The sequence below is a fragment of the Cucurbita pepo genome, chromosome 1 (assembly GCF_057944985.1).
Source record: "Cucurbita pepo subsp. pepo isolate OVF chromosome 1, ASM5794498v1, whole genome shotgun sequence".
Classification (NCBI taxonomy): Eukaryota; Viridiplantae; Streptophyta; class Magnoliopsida; order Cucurbitales; family Cucurbitaceae; genus Cucurbita; species Cucurbita pepo.
In genome coordinates, this window is record NC_141798.1 from 7,608,885 (window position 1) to 7,624,482 (window position 15,598).

A 15,598-nucleotide genomic window follows, 5' to 3' on the forward strand; every position below is an offset into this window, starting at 1 on the left:
TATGTGAGGCTTGTTCAGTGTGGTTTTAAAGTCATGGATTAGGCTGAACATGAACCGATTCTTGGAATCTCATTCGTTGTATAGCAGCACACAACTCACCTCTTCAGACTCACCGATTCACCCTTAGTCAGTATACTGAATTGGTTACGAAACTACACTATTCACCTAATGATTTTGTTGGGGCTACTTCTTTGGAAAGTTCTTACTAATTGTGTTTTTGCCTGTGGAATCACCAAATCTATTGCAAAACTAAGTGGCTACTTCTTTGGAAAGTTCTTACTAATTGTGTTTTTGCCTGTGGAATCACCAAATCTATTGCAAAACTAAGTGCGATCATGACACAGGACAATGGGACGTTAGAAACAAAAAGCAAGAAGATATAAATGTTATTGAACTGAAATGAATGAGGCATCTCCACAAACTGAAAAGTAGTTTATTACACCCTTTTTCTCAAGTAGAACTCAGAGGATCTTGAAAGCTCAAACTTTTCTCTGCTGCCTTCAGAATCTCTCTAAACGATACCGTTCTCGATCATCGAGATTGATTCGTCGTCTGTGTCCTTCCGGTGTCGAAGGGCGATGACTGCAACACAGTTTGTGGAAGCGGAAGCAGAAGACAATAATGAAGTGATGAAAAGCTTCTAATCTATTGAATGAGTTGAGGGATAGGGGAGGGAGGGAGGGAGGGAGGGAATCAGTTACGTCTTAAGAGCCCCTTGTACAAGAAAATTCCTACACCACCAACTGCTATGGTCAACAGGAGAGGAAGTGTAAGAGGCTCAGGATCAGGCATCATGGTTTTCTTCTTTGTTCTTACTTGACGAGATCTTTCGGTCCCGCTTTCGCGTTCCCGGACGAGATTGCTCAGGCAATCTAGTTGGTGCATAACTTGTCGTTGCCCCCTCGCAATTCCTGATATCTGATCACAGAGATGAACAACAACAACAAGCCAGGGAAAGTCATGAACATATATATGAGTGATGGACAGGACATAGCTTAGCAGAATGACAAGCCACTTACCTCATCCATTAAAGGAGATTCCTTGCCCAACTGGGAGAAAGATGAAGAATTGGGCATAATGGATCCAGTCAAGGAACCATTACCCAATCCAGACACGAAATAAGAAGTTGGCACAGAGCCATTACACGTTTCTGCTTGGAGATTCATGTTCTGTTGGCTGGGTGAATTCCTCTTGAAACTCAACTTTGAATTCAACTCCTCAATTCGAGTTGTGAACTCATCCATCCGATCATTTAGTGATGAAATTTGTTCAGAAAGCTGAGTCATGGCTCCCTGGTTTGCAACCAAAGTAATGTTATAAAGAGTACTCATCTTCCACAACGCAAACAACACTGAGTATCTCTAGTCTCAGTTCATTTATGTACCTGGTTTGCAAGCATTGCCGGAGACTCCGAGTTTCTGTCAACAAATCTCTGGTGGTTGGAAGCATATCCTGTCATCTTTTTCTCCCTTTGGGTTGTATATGACCGAGATATGCCACTGCTCAATACAAGTTCTCACGCATTAGACATAGGACTAGGCAAGAAAGTCCTCTCAAAGAGCTTATAAAAAGCTTGAACATTCTAACCTTTTGAGATTCCTATTTCTCAATGAAACTCTATCAGCAGAGGCTCTAGAGAGTGCTTCTTTGGGGCTTGAAACCAAATCTTCGTCAAGACTGAGTTTAGACTTCAAATCATCAGGCAAAGCCTGCAAATGACATGATGATGACAAAGAATTGAATACAAATAAATCAGAGCTTACAAAGACTTCATACCATGACTTCATTTACAAGCTTTTCCAGTTGAATCTGTTCAATATAGGTACGAGGAATGTAGGAACCATCCAATCCCAGCTGCTCCGCTATGTGTTTTACGACGAGACGATCTTTCCCCTGTACCTGTTTCGCCAACAAGTGAGAAGCTCAGTACTTGACATGCCCATTGGCAAGCCACCATTCATACTGTTCCAGTACCTGAACATTCTGGCGGTTTAATTGTTCCAGCCAATCAATTTTCACACACACTCTTTGATCTGAGAATACATGGCTGCTTCTTTTAAGAATCGTTGCTATTGTGTATCCTAAGGCCATCAGCCCTCCTAGAAGCCGCACACTGACCTCAAAAGTTATTCTTGGAGATATGATAAATGGATTATCAGTAACCCATTCCTGTAAGGTTCAATAATTACCAAATCATAAATGTAAGTTGGAATCTAAACAAAACTAAAGAAGAACAATGCCAAGAACACAAGAAAGTATGAACAACCTCAAACATGAGACTGTATTTTCCTTCTTTATTGCGCATCCTTAGATATGATTGACAAGACTCTGGATCTTCTCCTGGTGGCAACAGATATATATCATACGTCTGCTCCTTATGTTCTATATGATCTTCAGATAACACAGCCTTAATTTGATCTTCTCTTATCTTTCTCGCTGACTACAGAGACAAAGTGAAAAGGGGTTGTGTCAATGTAGAAAAAGTGGCATTTGAAAGAACATTAAGGGCCAAATGAATAATAACCTTCAAAATGTATGTGGGGCTTTGAAATCCTGTGAAGGGATTAAATTTGTTGATGATTTTTATATGAGCAGTTTCAAGATCTGGTTCGATGAAAGCCTTGTACATTGGATACACCTGCAGGGAAAGAAGTTTACTTAGATAACTCTGGAGATGGTGTAATAAAATGCTTAGCAGCAGGAGAGTACAAACTGTTTCAGAGATTTGATGAATAATTTCTTCTGGTTCTTGGCCAGCACGTTGGATGTCACGTAACACCCTCTTCACAAGGTCGAAGTGTACTCCACCTCTAACAGATACTCTAAGGTCCAATAGGGGCCTCAACCTTTCACTTAAAGCATAAATTCCTTCAATGATCACAATCCTTGAGCTGGGAGCCTCAATGGTCCTATAATGCCAGCAAAGGACGACAGAATGTCTCAAATACTCATTTTGTGTCATGAACCAACGCATAAGATATAACTACAAAGGCAATGATCTTATTACTTATCGTATGCTATGTTTAATACTGAGAAGATTAACCAACCTGTATCCAACTCTGGAACTGGATTTGAAATCATAAATTGGGACCTGGACTTGCTTCCCTGCTTTTAAATCTTGGACATTCTGGAGCAAGGTGTCGTAGTCAGTCAAACGTGGATCTGAAATAGAATAGGGAAGTCAGTTATTGCTCGCCGATAGCTCAAGCCCACCGCCAGTAGATATTGTCCTCTTTGGGAAACTTTCCCTCAAGGTTTTGTCTGCTAGGGAGAGGTTTCCACACCCTTCTAAGGAATGTTTCGTTCTCCTCTCCAACCGATGGGGGAGTTCAGATAAACTAAATGTGCTTACCATCAAAGTTTCCATCAACAATTCGGCTTGCATCATTGTAATCATCCATGGATATGATAGCAATACTAGGCATAAAGGTCATAATCTTTTCTGTAAATACAGTTTTTCCAGCCCCAGAAGGACCAGCTAAACCAACCAATATTATTCCATCATTCTTCTGAGCTAGAAGCTGACTGGCACGAATAACTATGAAGAACCCTTTCTCAAACGACAAAGGATCTTGGATTGAAACTATTTCATAGCGGTCAGAATCCTTCCTCTTAAACAACCTCACTTGGTCTTTTAATAGACCAGCTCGTTTCTGATGAGATTCACAACTAGAATGATCTTGAGCCATTAAGCTGGGGTGCTACTTCCCTCACAAAAATGCAGCCAGATAATAGAACTGTGAATGATCAAGGGAACAAACAACACTTTATGCGCCAGAAAATGACTGAATTATAGATCAAAGTACAGGCAATGCTTCTTTCCATCTTTTCTTCAGGGGGAATCTTGAGAGCATTATTGATCAAAGTACATTTTCAAACCACAGAAAAATGATTGAAACAAAATTCATTCCAGAAATAAATGAAGCTGCTAAATACAAGGCATGAAAGGATCCACAATGATGAAGGCAGCTTATTCGACTTATCTTCTCGGTTGTCATTGAATTTCATAATTCTAAGTTAAGTTAAAGCATTACAACCCAGCTACTTCTCCAGAACCACAATAAAACGAAACAGAGCAATCGAGTAAAATCCAACCAAACGCTTTCAAGAGTGACAATTAAACAAAAATCACAAAGTTTCCCCTCTCCAATGATGAAAATACGTCGAAATCAATCATAATAAGAACAACCCAGATAGCAGATTAACAAAAATCAAAAGGAAAAAAAAGAAACGAACGTCCCAGAAAACGCAATCACACAAGAACAAAACCAATCATAATGACTCTGCTTTAACTTACAACCACTCATTCGACTACGACAGAATGCACCCAAGTAAAGGACACAATAAAACGATTGGAAAAACAAATCAGCATCCATGAATCACGACAACGAAGCAAAACAAAACCGGAATTTAGTAAAAAAAAAAAAAAAAAAAAAAAGGAAAGCAAGATGAGTGCGAACCCAATATCCATCTCTCGACATTTGATTCGAAAACACTCACCGGTTTAAGAGTGAGTTTCGTGATCACAATGGGTCACAAGTGAGCACAGCCGCAGTTCATAAGGCTGGTGGCAAATTTCATCCTGGAAGGAAGGAAGGTCGGTTATATAATGTTTGGTTTTGGGCTCCAGTTTCTTGGTATAGAACAGAAGCAGAAGCTCGAATTCGTGGGATTTTTTTGATACCCTTTTCCCGTTTCTTCTTTTATTTGAGTTTTGGGAACTGCGAATTCCAGAGAATCTGCAGACGCTCTTCAAGGAAAAGCAAGAAAAAAAGGACTCTCAGAGGTGAGGAAAACTGGGAGAACGGAGAAGGGTATTTATTATTATTTTTTTTATTTATTTATTTAATATTTTGGATAACTTTAATTCAATCAATTTTTTTTTTTAAAAAAAAAGATTTACCATTTATTTTTCTCAATTAATTAATTCTATCCATTCTCGTAAATATCTAGAAAAAGAAAATCAATCAGATCGGGATCCACATTCCGCCTTTTAAAATATATTTATTTATTTTCGTTTCATTAAATTTCATTTTTTTAATTAAAAAAATATATTATCGTTCCAAGAAAATAGGAGTTTTGTGAGGTTCTTGTTGAGATATTTTGTATTCGAATTTTTTTTTTTAATTCGGTTAATTTTGATATAATTGAAAAATGAATAAATTAAATATTTATATAAATTTTCTCTCATTTATTTATTTATTTATTTAAACCCAAAATAAAAATATTGACTTCATAGCCACTTAAAAGCTGTAATCCCAACACTTTTATCCATTGACCACGGCACATAATTTTGGAGTAAGGACTGATTTGGAAAGGTGAAATAATGGAAGGACCCTAACTGAAATTACCTAACCACTCCATCCATGTAAAACATTTCCTCTCTATTTTCATCTTTTATGGGGGTATTTTGGTCTTTTTGTCTATCATCTTTGTCTAAGTTTGAAAACGAGAGTACGATCACTGTAATTTCAAAGTGGGTCGAATATCAATTCTTCTACTTGTAAACAATGGGAAATCTGGACTCTAATATTGTCGATAATATATACTTAATTAGTAAAGCTTTATTTAGGTTGACGATTAAATATTTGTCCACAAAAATGCATTTTTGATCTTTGAAATTCGAGGTTGAAACTTGGACCAAATAGATATCAACCCTGAATTAACGTGGATCATTAATGCATGCCTGTAGTTTGGGATAAAGGGTGGGTATGAGTCAGAATCATAGCTAGAGTCGAGGGTGGGTAATGTATTCCCGTTTCTATAACTAATTTAGAAACAAACATTAGGTACTATGCCTCATAATAATTAAATTCGGAATTTTTTGTTTTTTTTTTTCTTTATCCAAATTATAGTTAATAAGATACCCAACCTAATGAGCCGATAGACCTAAGCCTATCCAACCCGCACATATGAAAATAGAAATGGAAGCCCTAGTCGAGCAAGAGCTAATCGACTACTCAAAGAGTGAATAAATAAGATTCCGATTAGGGCTTATGGTCAATCAGGGTATCTGATCGTACTCATGAAGTCGATCACTATTGTCGGATGAAACAATATAAATATGGGTATCCACTCAACCTAGTACCACTTCGTTCTTGGTATCATTTCATCCGATCAAGTCAGGCAAAACACAATACCAGTGCAAAATCTTTACTTAACGGATCCTCCAAATCATCAGTAGCTAATCAAACTTGCTTCCTGTCCTAATTGAAACACCGATATTTCCATCCTTTAATTCAACCTTTTTATGGTTTCTTTACCCAACAAAATATTTTATTAACCAAAGAACCATTATTTTACTTTAGTGAATTAATAATTAGTGTTTCTAAGGGAATATTGAAAGAGAATATACTCTCAACTACTCATAACCACATTATGTTTTTTTGAATTTAATTCTTTTTCCAAATTAAAGTATTTATTTATTTCAAATTGTTTGGTTTCTTTTGACTACAATTCTTTAAATCATATTTAATGTAATTTTCAAATATGAAATTAAATCAAAATATTTGCGGACTAAAATACCCCCACTTCCATTTTTTTTTTCTTTTTTTAATTCATCAATTTCAAAGCGTTGATTTTAATATCATTCCAATCTAATGAAAGTCAAACATCATCCACTTTCATATATTTACTAAACTTTGACTTTCTTCATGTTTAAATACTATTTTAATTTATATATTTGTAAATATTTATTTCCATTCTTTTATTTTTATTTTAATCGAAAGTAATTCAGTAAAAATGTAGAATTAGAGTAACATAGTTATTTATTTACTGACCACTAGTAAAAATTTGAAAAATATTTAATAAAAAAAACTCTAATATTTTGTATTGATCTTATCATGGTCAAAATAGAATTGTGGTCAATCATCAATGCAAAATTAAATATTATGGATAAAGTGTTCAATTTGAGTTGTTTAAAAAAAATATTAAAAATGTGGAATTTTTTTAATATATTTGCATTAAAAATTAATTAATTAATTAATAATATTATTATTATTATTATTTTGTCTTTATTGAAATTAATCTGTAAAAACGGTTGAGTGTTTCTCTCCTACGATCGTTGGAAAACGCAACCAATAGAATTAAAAAATAATAATAAAGTAATTAAAGATTGCATGATATATTTTTTTTTTATAATTTAGTTTAATTGTTTTTTTAATAATTAAAATGAATAAAGAATTGAAAAGAAAAAAAAAAACAATTATTTTCTTATACAAATTACTATATTTCATAAACGTACTGTGATTTTCATACTAAATGTTTTATTTTTATTTTTAATTTCTAAAAATTAAGTAAAAAATAGTTAAGTTTCTAATTTATCTCTCCTGGAATTTAAAATAAATATCTTGAGAATTGAGATTTAGTAAATTTAAAATATTTGAAATTAAAATCTGTTATAAATCTTTATTTTTTTTAATGGAAAATACTAAATCTGGAGATTATATGGATGGAAGATTTTTTTTTGGCCGTTTGATATTAGCACTAATTAAATTTAAATCTTTTTTATTTTTTAAAAGAGAATAATTAGCATATCAAATTCAAATCCAACGGATCAAATTTTATAATATGCACAAGTATTATAACTTTATTTTTAAAAAAAAAAAAATCAATTTGATACAGAAATAAATTCAATTATATCTAATTTTTTAAAATATTATATCTAATTTTTAAAAAATCTAGTTGTTTGATAAATGTTTTGGATGAATATTAAGGATCGGTAGCCTGATCAACTCGAATAGAGTAACTTATTCACTTATATTAAAAACTAAAATCTCATAAAGTTCGATTTTTAATCTTCTTAATAATCTAAAATAAAGTAGGACTAAAATCTCATAAAGTTCGATTTTTAATCTTCTTAATAATCTAAAATAAAGTAGGTTTGGACTAGAACTCCCGATAAAAAAAAATGTCAACCAACTGATTTAACTTTTATAATTTTGATTTAACTTTTATAATTTGGGTTGAGTAGTGCATATTAGTTAGAGTCGAACACTATTATTTATTGAAACGATTTTATTGATAATCTCCGTTACTTAAAACTTATTTATCTAGCCTATTGCGTCTCAAATATAACAATATATTTCGTTACGGTGAAATCCCACATTGGTTGGAGAGGCAAACGAAACATTCCTTATAAGGACGTGGAAACCTCTTCCTAGAGGACGTTTTTTAAAACTAAAAACTGTGAGGCTAATGACGATACGTAACGGGTCAAAACAGACAAAATCTACTAATCATAAAATCGTGAGCTAAAAAGCATACATTGAAATTTCCGTGTGTCTCATGTGTTGATAAACCTGCAATTTTTCCTAACTTCCCCACTCAAAAAGCTATCAGAGTTGGTGATATTTCCCAACTTCACCATGGAATCAGAGAATTGCTGAAAGAAAGCAAGTGGGTCAACGGCATATTTCTTCACCAGCGCCCTGGTTTCCATGCCCAGAAGGCTGGAATACAATTCCTGATCTGAATTCAAAACCCCTTCTCCTCTCATCAACATCTGGAAATAGGAGTTATCAAACACCTCTGGCGTCACATTGTCCATTCCTGTTATGTTCTTCTCTGCATCTTTCCCAATTGGAGGACATATAGACCTCAACTTTTCGATATACATCTTCGAAATCGGGTTGTTAGCATCCGAAGTCGCTTCGAAATCCCCATAAATCCTTTCCCTGAAATTCTTGCACCTCGCCATTCCAATCGTGTGTGCTCCTGAAAAACATTACGAGCTCAAAAATGTAAAGATATGAATATTTGAACCTCCGACCTCAAGAGATCATCAGTAATACCTGATAGAGCTACCATGTCGGTTACGGAGAGGCCCTGATAAAGAAACTTGGAGATGATACTCAGAAGGCCCTCATTGGCAGAGGGAAGATTTTGGTTTGCAAGTTCATAGCTCGCAGTTGTGGAATCCTTTCTTCCAAGAGGGACCTCCCAGTAAGGGCCGCCCACCTGCAAAACGAACAATCCCATCATTAGCAATATAGCTTTTAAGAACAGTGGATGATATGTATGGTTCTAAGAACAAATACCAGAATCACTGCATCCCTGGCTGCAATAGTGAGTATATCAGCACAAGAAACAATGCCAGGACATTCTGATTCAAGGCTGTTCTTTATCCTATCCATCATTCTATAGCCTTTGAGGGAGTGTATGTTGGTGGAAGCCTTTTTTTCACCCTGTAGTGTTATAGTGTCGTCCAGCAGAATTGACCCATCACACCCCTACTTCAAATCATAACAATTAGTTCAACATCTCGCTTATGTTTTCAATTACTAAAAAAAACTGTAACAGCCCAAGTCTAGCGCTAGTAGATATTGTCTTTTTTCGATTTTTCCTTTCGAACTTTTCCTCAAGATTTTTAAAAGCGTCTGCCCTGGAGAAGTTTCAACACCCTTATAAAAAATGTTTCATTCCAATAATCGATATGGGATCTCACAATCCATCCCGCTTCAGGGCACAACGTTCTTGCTGGCACACCACACAATGTCCACCCCCTTTCGGAGCTCAACATTTTCATTGACATACCGTCTGGTGTTTGTCTCTGATACCATTTGTAACAGCTCAATCCCACCGTTAACAAATATTGTTCTTTTTAAGCTTCCCATTTTGGACTTCCCCTAAAGGTTTTTAAAACACGTCTGCTTAAGGAGATGTTCCACACCCTTCTAATGAATGTTTCGTTCCCCTCTCCAACCGATATGTGAGTTCACGAATAAAATATGACACCTGAACTAAGAGAAAGATGTTAAGAAATACATAGACCAGGAAAAAACAAGACTTAGGTTACCCTATGGGTGTGGAATCCTTTCCCATTGGTAAGAATCTTTCCTGAAGTTCCAAACAACAAAATCTTACACTCTGGTTTGATTACTATTTGGTTTTGCATCCTTGTTGGTTTCGTTGCTTACTTCCTTTCTAACATGTTTTCAAAATCAAATGTAAATTTGAAAAGCAGAAAACCAAGGGGAAACAAGAAACAATTTGAAACGCAAAGTAAGTGTGGTATAAAGAGAAAAAAGATGTTTTGGAGCAATATAAAAGAGAAGTGAATGAGGAGAGGAACCTGGACAAAGCAGTCGTGAAAGTGCAATCGGACAGCAAAAGCTGCATTACGTGGGTCAGAAAGCACTGCACACTCCATCTCTTTCCGCACAACCTGCAACACATTAGGACAAGTTTTGGCATAGTAATCCAACGTCAAAGGGGGGTCACCTGTGTCATACAAGCTCTGGCTCAGAGCGAAGAAAGCAGAAAGTAGCAGCAGCATCAGCCCATAATCGAGGCTCGGAGAGGAATCAATGGCCATGTTTTTGAGCTACTTTTTTTTGTCAGATTGGCAATGGGCATCAAGTTTTATAAGATGAAGGAAGCAGTTTTGGAGGGACATTTGTTGAGGTCAAGAGAGGATGCAACAACCAATATTGGTCTGGTTGTTGGGTCTTCCTTCCCAAACAAAACCCAAAAAGAAACACAGAATTAGAGCAAGTCACCAATACCAAACGGATGGCCACCTTTTCACACACTAAATGGTGTACTAAACTTAAGCCTACTTAAGAATCTAAATCACATTCAAAAAACTTCATCGCCCTCTAACCCATTCTACTCAACTTAATTTTGCTCCAATGCTTGAGAGTTATTATGCAAAATTCACCCACTTTTTACCTGTTTTTTGCTTTAAAATATACTATGGTTCCAACCGTTTTCACTTTTTTGATGAATATTTGCCTTTTGCAATAAAAAATCTTGGAATTTTTATTATTTTTTCAACCCTTATTTCAAGAATGAACTTCAAAAAAGTAACAAAAAAGGTAGTTTTGAAGGGGGGTCAGATCTTTGCTTTAACCACTTTTGAAAGAGGAAGGTTTTATTTGCAATCAAGCGGTGGTTATTGTTTCCACGTCCAAAATGAGAGGCCCACTTATCCGTGGAAGAAAAGCAAGAAGGATGTTCATGTCCAAATGACTGCTCCGGATGTTACATACGAAGCCTCCATTACCACCACAAGTTCCAACCCTCTCTCTGAACACACTTTAATGGCGTCCCTTCCACCAATCAAAGCTTCTAGTTCAGATAACCTTCACTTCTCCCATTGATTCGTCCTCTTCTTCTCTAACTTAACTTCATCAAACAATGCTACTCCCTGCAATCAACTCCGCCCCTTTCTCCTGCTCTGTTCGTCTCACTAACCCCATCTCCGTCTTTTCACGGAATGTCGCCGTCGCCGTCTCCGCCCAAGCGTCGCCGGCGAATTCTAGCTACAGCGTCTCCGACAAGGATCTCGAATCCCGAGGCTTCATGCTTCACCGCACCGTTTCCGACCTCAACCTCGACCACCTGAACTCGGTCTTCGCCGCCGTCGGATTCCCCAAGCGCGATCCGGACAAGATCAGGATTGCGTTGGAGAATACGGACGCCTTGCTCTGGATCCAATACAGTAAAACGCAACGGCCGGTGGCGTTCGCTAGGGCTACAGGCGACGGCGTGTTCAACGCGATTATATGGGATGTGGTGGTGGATCCATCCTTCCAAGGGCTTGGTTTAGGGAAGGCTGTGATCGAGAGGATTATCGAGGACCTACTGCGTAAAGGCATTTCCAATATCGCATTGTATTCGGAGCCTCGTGTGCTAGGGTTCTACAGGCCTCTAGGTTTCGTCGCGGATCCGGATGGGATCCGTGGAATGGTGTACTCGAGAAAGAAAAAGAAAAACTAAATACAGAATTCCTCAAATTCAATTGCATCTGATTATTTTCTCGCAATATCCTTCCCTTTCATCTACCAGAGTTCTAATTAACAAAAGCATTAGATCTTTTCCCGGTGAAATTCGAAACAGAAATAAAAGCAACAAACAAGCAATCAAGCCAACTTTCCATCTTCGTTACCATCGAAATCAAAATTACTCTCCAAGATTCAGATAAAACAGACGGCGATAAGAATCGGAACACGATTCCGATTAAAGCTTAAAATCAAAATCGAAAATAGCAAAACAAAAGTACCTCCGATCGAACGCTGGATTAGGAAACATGACCAATAAGTGCAGGAAATTCCTAAACCAATGACGAGAGAAATCCAATAGCCTTGAATGCTCATACCGATCACCATCTCTTCACAACCAAAGCCCATAGCCATTAACCAGAGGCGCCAAAATTACGACACTCCTCAGTTGAACATTAAATAATTCAATCAAAAACTTTATAAAATTTCTAAAATTCAGGATTAAAATTTTAACACTCATCTAAACTAAATTTAAGCTGCAACTAATAAAATTAAAAAATTCTACGAATTGGGCTCATATTGGACCGAAACTCCATATTCCCTACACTGGCCCATAAGATAAAAGAGTACCATAAAAAGACTAAGATATTTTATATACTAAAATTATGAGTATATATATATATATATTTGATGATTGTGCTAGATGGATGTAGATTTATCATTGTGTGGCACCTCTAATGGTTGCCAATTGAACAACAAGCTCCTCCCCTTTACAGCTTATCACCAACTACAACCAAGTTCAACCTACCATTACGATTTCAACTTTTCAATTCGAGTAAAAAAGTATATATCGATTACTATTCAGATATATTCATTTTGTTTTTCTCTATTGTACGTTTGATATGCGATCTAAACTACGTAGTATTGCAAAGAAGCTCAGCCCTAATGATAAGAAATCACTATTTTGTTGATTAAATATCTGCATGCGAGAGAACTTCTTTGATATTTGAATCACTTTTCAATCAAGATCGATCAAGTCAAGTCTGAATGATTCTAAACATGCAATCTAAAGTACATGTAATTTGCTTTTTTTACTGCATTTTTCCAATCTACTCTTACAAAAACAACCTACATGACTTTATATAGCCTCAACATGAATACTTTTAACCATACTTGAGACATTCAATAGTTGTAATTTTCATATTTTATAATCATAATTAGCCACCATGGAAATGTAACATTAAATTAAATAAAAAATCTTGAATACATTAATGAAATACTATAATTTTAAATTTTGGGTTTGATTCTTGACGTGAATTGCTTGTGATAATTTGAATAACATTTTTTTCTTATCTTCTTTGAACTTTATATTGCATGATTGATACTAGTTCATATCCGTTTTTGTATTGTACTTCTAGATTTACGATCCTTCTTCTTTTCATTATTTATAATATATATATGTATAGTATAAAAATATGGTGTTTGAATTTTACAAACCTACGTGTACGCACAAAAAGGGAAAAATAAATAAGATGTCCTCAGCCACAAACGGTAGTGGATTAAAACCTTAACCAACATTGGTGGGAAAGCAAAGTGAAAAACCAAACATGCTTTTTAAGGTAGATTTGTATTATATTACTTATAAATACCAAACTCAAACACCATATCCACTCATTTATATTATATTTCTTAATATTATTTAACATTAACTTTAAACACCATGCGTACACACGTGCACAACCGTCTCGTCTCGTCTCGTCTCGATCATTATCGAAAGAGACTACCACAACATAGCTCTCTATTAATAAACGTCGAATACATTAGAAATTAGTATTTATTAATAATAATTTTCATATATTAATTTTTTTTTTAATAAAGTAGTCCGTACGGTCTTTGAAGAAGAAAAATGGGAAAGTCAAGGGAGAAGAAAGGAGAGGATAAGAAGAAGTCAAAGGAGGAGGGTGGAGGGAGCTGTTTAAGTGGAGACAGTGGACGTAGTTACAGGGCTTTGTTCGTACGTTTTGTTTGTGGCTGCCATTGCCACTCGACCCTAAACCCAACCTCCTTCAAATCATAAGCTTCAACCAATTTCACTTTCAACCACACCACCACCACCACCCTTCCTTTTATATGGTTGAAATGCGATCATCGATCGCATATCATATGATCCTTGACATATGTGAGGGTCGTTGTCCTTAATAAGTGGTATCACTGAGTTATGTCTTTGACTTAGTTGTGTCGGTGTGCATCGAGAATATTGAGATCTCACATTACTTTTTTCTCTCTAGTAGATACGTTTTAAAGAATGCGTAACAGACTAAAGTGAACAATATTTACTAGCGGTGGACTTGAAGTTTGTTTTATTAACAACTTCTGATAAATGATTGGTTTAATAGAAGTAAGTGTGTGAAAGTGTAGTATAAAAATGGAGTTTGATTTGAGTCAAAGTCAATGATGAAGATTGTCCTTTATTTTCCTCAATTATTGGCACTGAATAGGGGAGTGAGAGAGGAGCCGTCGGCTTGGTGCTGCCCACAGGGCACCGCGCTTATTGGGGTTCACTTCATGCCACGCCCGCCCTCTTCCCGCATTTGCTCTCAGATATTAGCTCAATTCATTGGTCCTCCCTGGGGATCTAGTTTCTCAATAGATTAAAATATATATATATATATTATATAGAGATTTAGTTTTGCAACGGATAGTTTATTAAATTAATAAAAATATTCTTAAATTTTATATTTTATTTAAAAAATAACCCTAAACTTTTAAAAGTTTTAATAATACTCTAAACTTAAAAAAATAAAAATACCGTTACCCTTGGATTAGATGAAAACAATTAATATTTTATTTCACAGTCGGCAAAGAAAAATCCTTAAATTATAAATTTTTTTTTATTAATACTCTTCAATTAAAAAATAATTAAAAAAAAATATGATTTTCGAGTTAGTATTATTATATTTAAAAGATACTCATTAACTTTTAAAAGTAATATTAACACGGTTTACTTTTATAAAAAAAAAAAAAAGTTTAAATTCTTTTTACCTTTAATGTATAGACGAAAACCATCGATTGACACCTCATAGATTATGTACAAATGTTTTAATCTCACTCTGGAAAAGTTCATTAGTAGTTTTGAAACATAGTACTATTTTTAAAAATAAAGTTTAAGGGTATTAATGGAAGGTCGGAAAATGGTAATTTGAAATGCTTTTTAAAAGTTAAAAGGTACTTTTTTTTTTAGTAACGGTAAATAATTTTTTTTTAACTTTTTTGAAACAGACTAACTTCGATATCATGTATTAAATGAACATCTCTACCTGGGTTAACAACATAGTGTGCAAGTTGGTGGTCTCATCATGGAAAATAAAAAGTGGGTACATTGATCATAGACCTCTGCAGGCATATTTTGTGGTACAATTGACTATTTCAAGATTCACATGCCCCTTCTATTCAATCTACACATATTATTAATTAATAACTTCAACCCCCAAAATATGATTAATTAATCCAAAACTTCATTATTCTATAACCTTCTCCCTTGTGTTTAGACCACTTTTTAACTAATTCAATTATTAAAAACAAAACACCGAGATACCTAACATATGCGTGAAACTTCTCTCTAATCATGAGGCTGACGACGATATATAATGGGTCAAAGCGGACAATATCTGCTAGCAGTCTCTAATAGATGTATTTTAAAATCGTGAGATTGACGACGATACGTAACGGGCCAAAGCGGACAATATTTGCTAGCAGTGGGTTTGAGATATTATATGAGTTTTAAAACCGTGAGGTTGACAACGATATATAATGAGCCAAAGAAGACAATATCTAATAGTAGTAGGCTTGGACTACGACACGAGCTTCAAAACCGT

The 15,598-nt window shown here is 35.3% G+C and overlaps 3 protein-coding genes across 5 annotated transcripts; 1 reads left to right on the forward strand and 2 right to left on the reverse strand.

Annotated features, from left to right (window-relative positions):
* Positions 1–356: 356 nt before the first annotated feature.
* On the reverse strand, positions 357–4,794 carry LOC111791644 (Phosphoribulokinase / Uridine kinase family). The gene is made up of 12 exons (XM_023673055.2): positions 4,501–4,794; positions 3,353–3,737; positions 3,048–3,162; positions 2,714–2,909; positions 2,525–2,638; positions 2,267–2,440; positions 1,975–2,169; positions 1,777–1,899; positions 1,588–1,709; positions 1,385–1,499; positions 1,020–1,292; positions 357–918 (listed from the first exon to the last, which is right to left on the reverse strand). The coding sequence occupies exons 2-12, from the start codon at positions 3,687–3,689 to the stop codon at positions 694–696; spliced, it is 1,989 nt and encodes a 662-aa protein (XP_023528823.2). The 5' UTR covers positions 3,690–3,737; positions 4,501–4,794; the 3' UTR covers positions 357–693.
* A 3,418-nt stretch (positions 4,795–8,212) lies between these two features.
* On the reverse strand, positions 8,213–12,335 carry LOC111807106 (peroxidase 11). 3 transcript variants are annotated; one of them, XM_087118244.1, is made up of 5 exons: positions 12,005–12,335; positions 10,073–10,448; positions 9,039–9,230; positions 8,793–8,958; positions 8,213–8,715 (listed from the first exon to the last, which is right to left on the reverse strand). In XM_087118244.1, exons 2-5 carry the CDS (start codon positions 10,313–10,315, stop codon positions 8,285–8,287), a joined length of 1,032 nt encoding a protein of 343 aa, XP_086974370.1. In that variant the 5' UTR covers positions 10,316–10,448; positions 12,005–12,335; the 3' UTR covers positions 8,213–8,284. The 3 variants fall into 3 exon arrangements, with proteins under 3 accessions (XP_086974370.1, XP_023548459.2, XP_023548451.2); XM_023692691.2 differs by having other exon boundaries at positions 10,073–10,165; positions 12,005–12,333; XM_023692683.2 differs by lacking the exon at positions 12,005–12,335 and having other exon boundaries at positions 10,073–11,080.
* On the forward strand, positions 11,140–11,767 carry LOC111807119 (Acyl-CoA N-acyltransferases (NAT) superfamily protein). Its single transcript, XM_023692701.2, has one exon. It carries the CDS (start codon positions 11,140–11,142, stop codon positions 11,719–11,721), a length of 582 nt encoding a protein of 193 aa, XP_023548469.1. The 3' UTR covers positions 11,722–11,767.
* Positions 12,336–15,598: the final 3,263 nt, after the last annotated feature.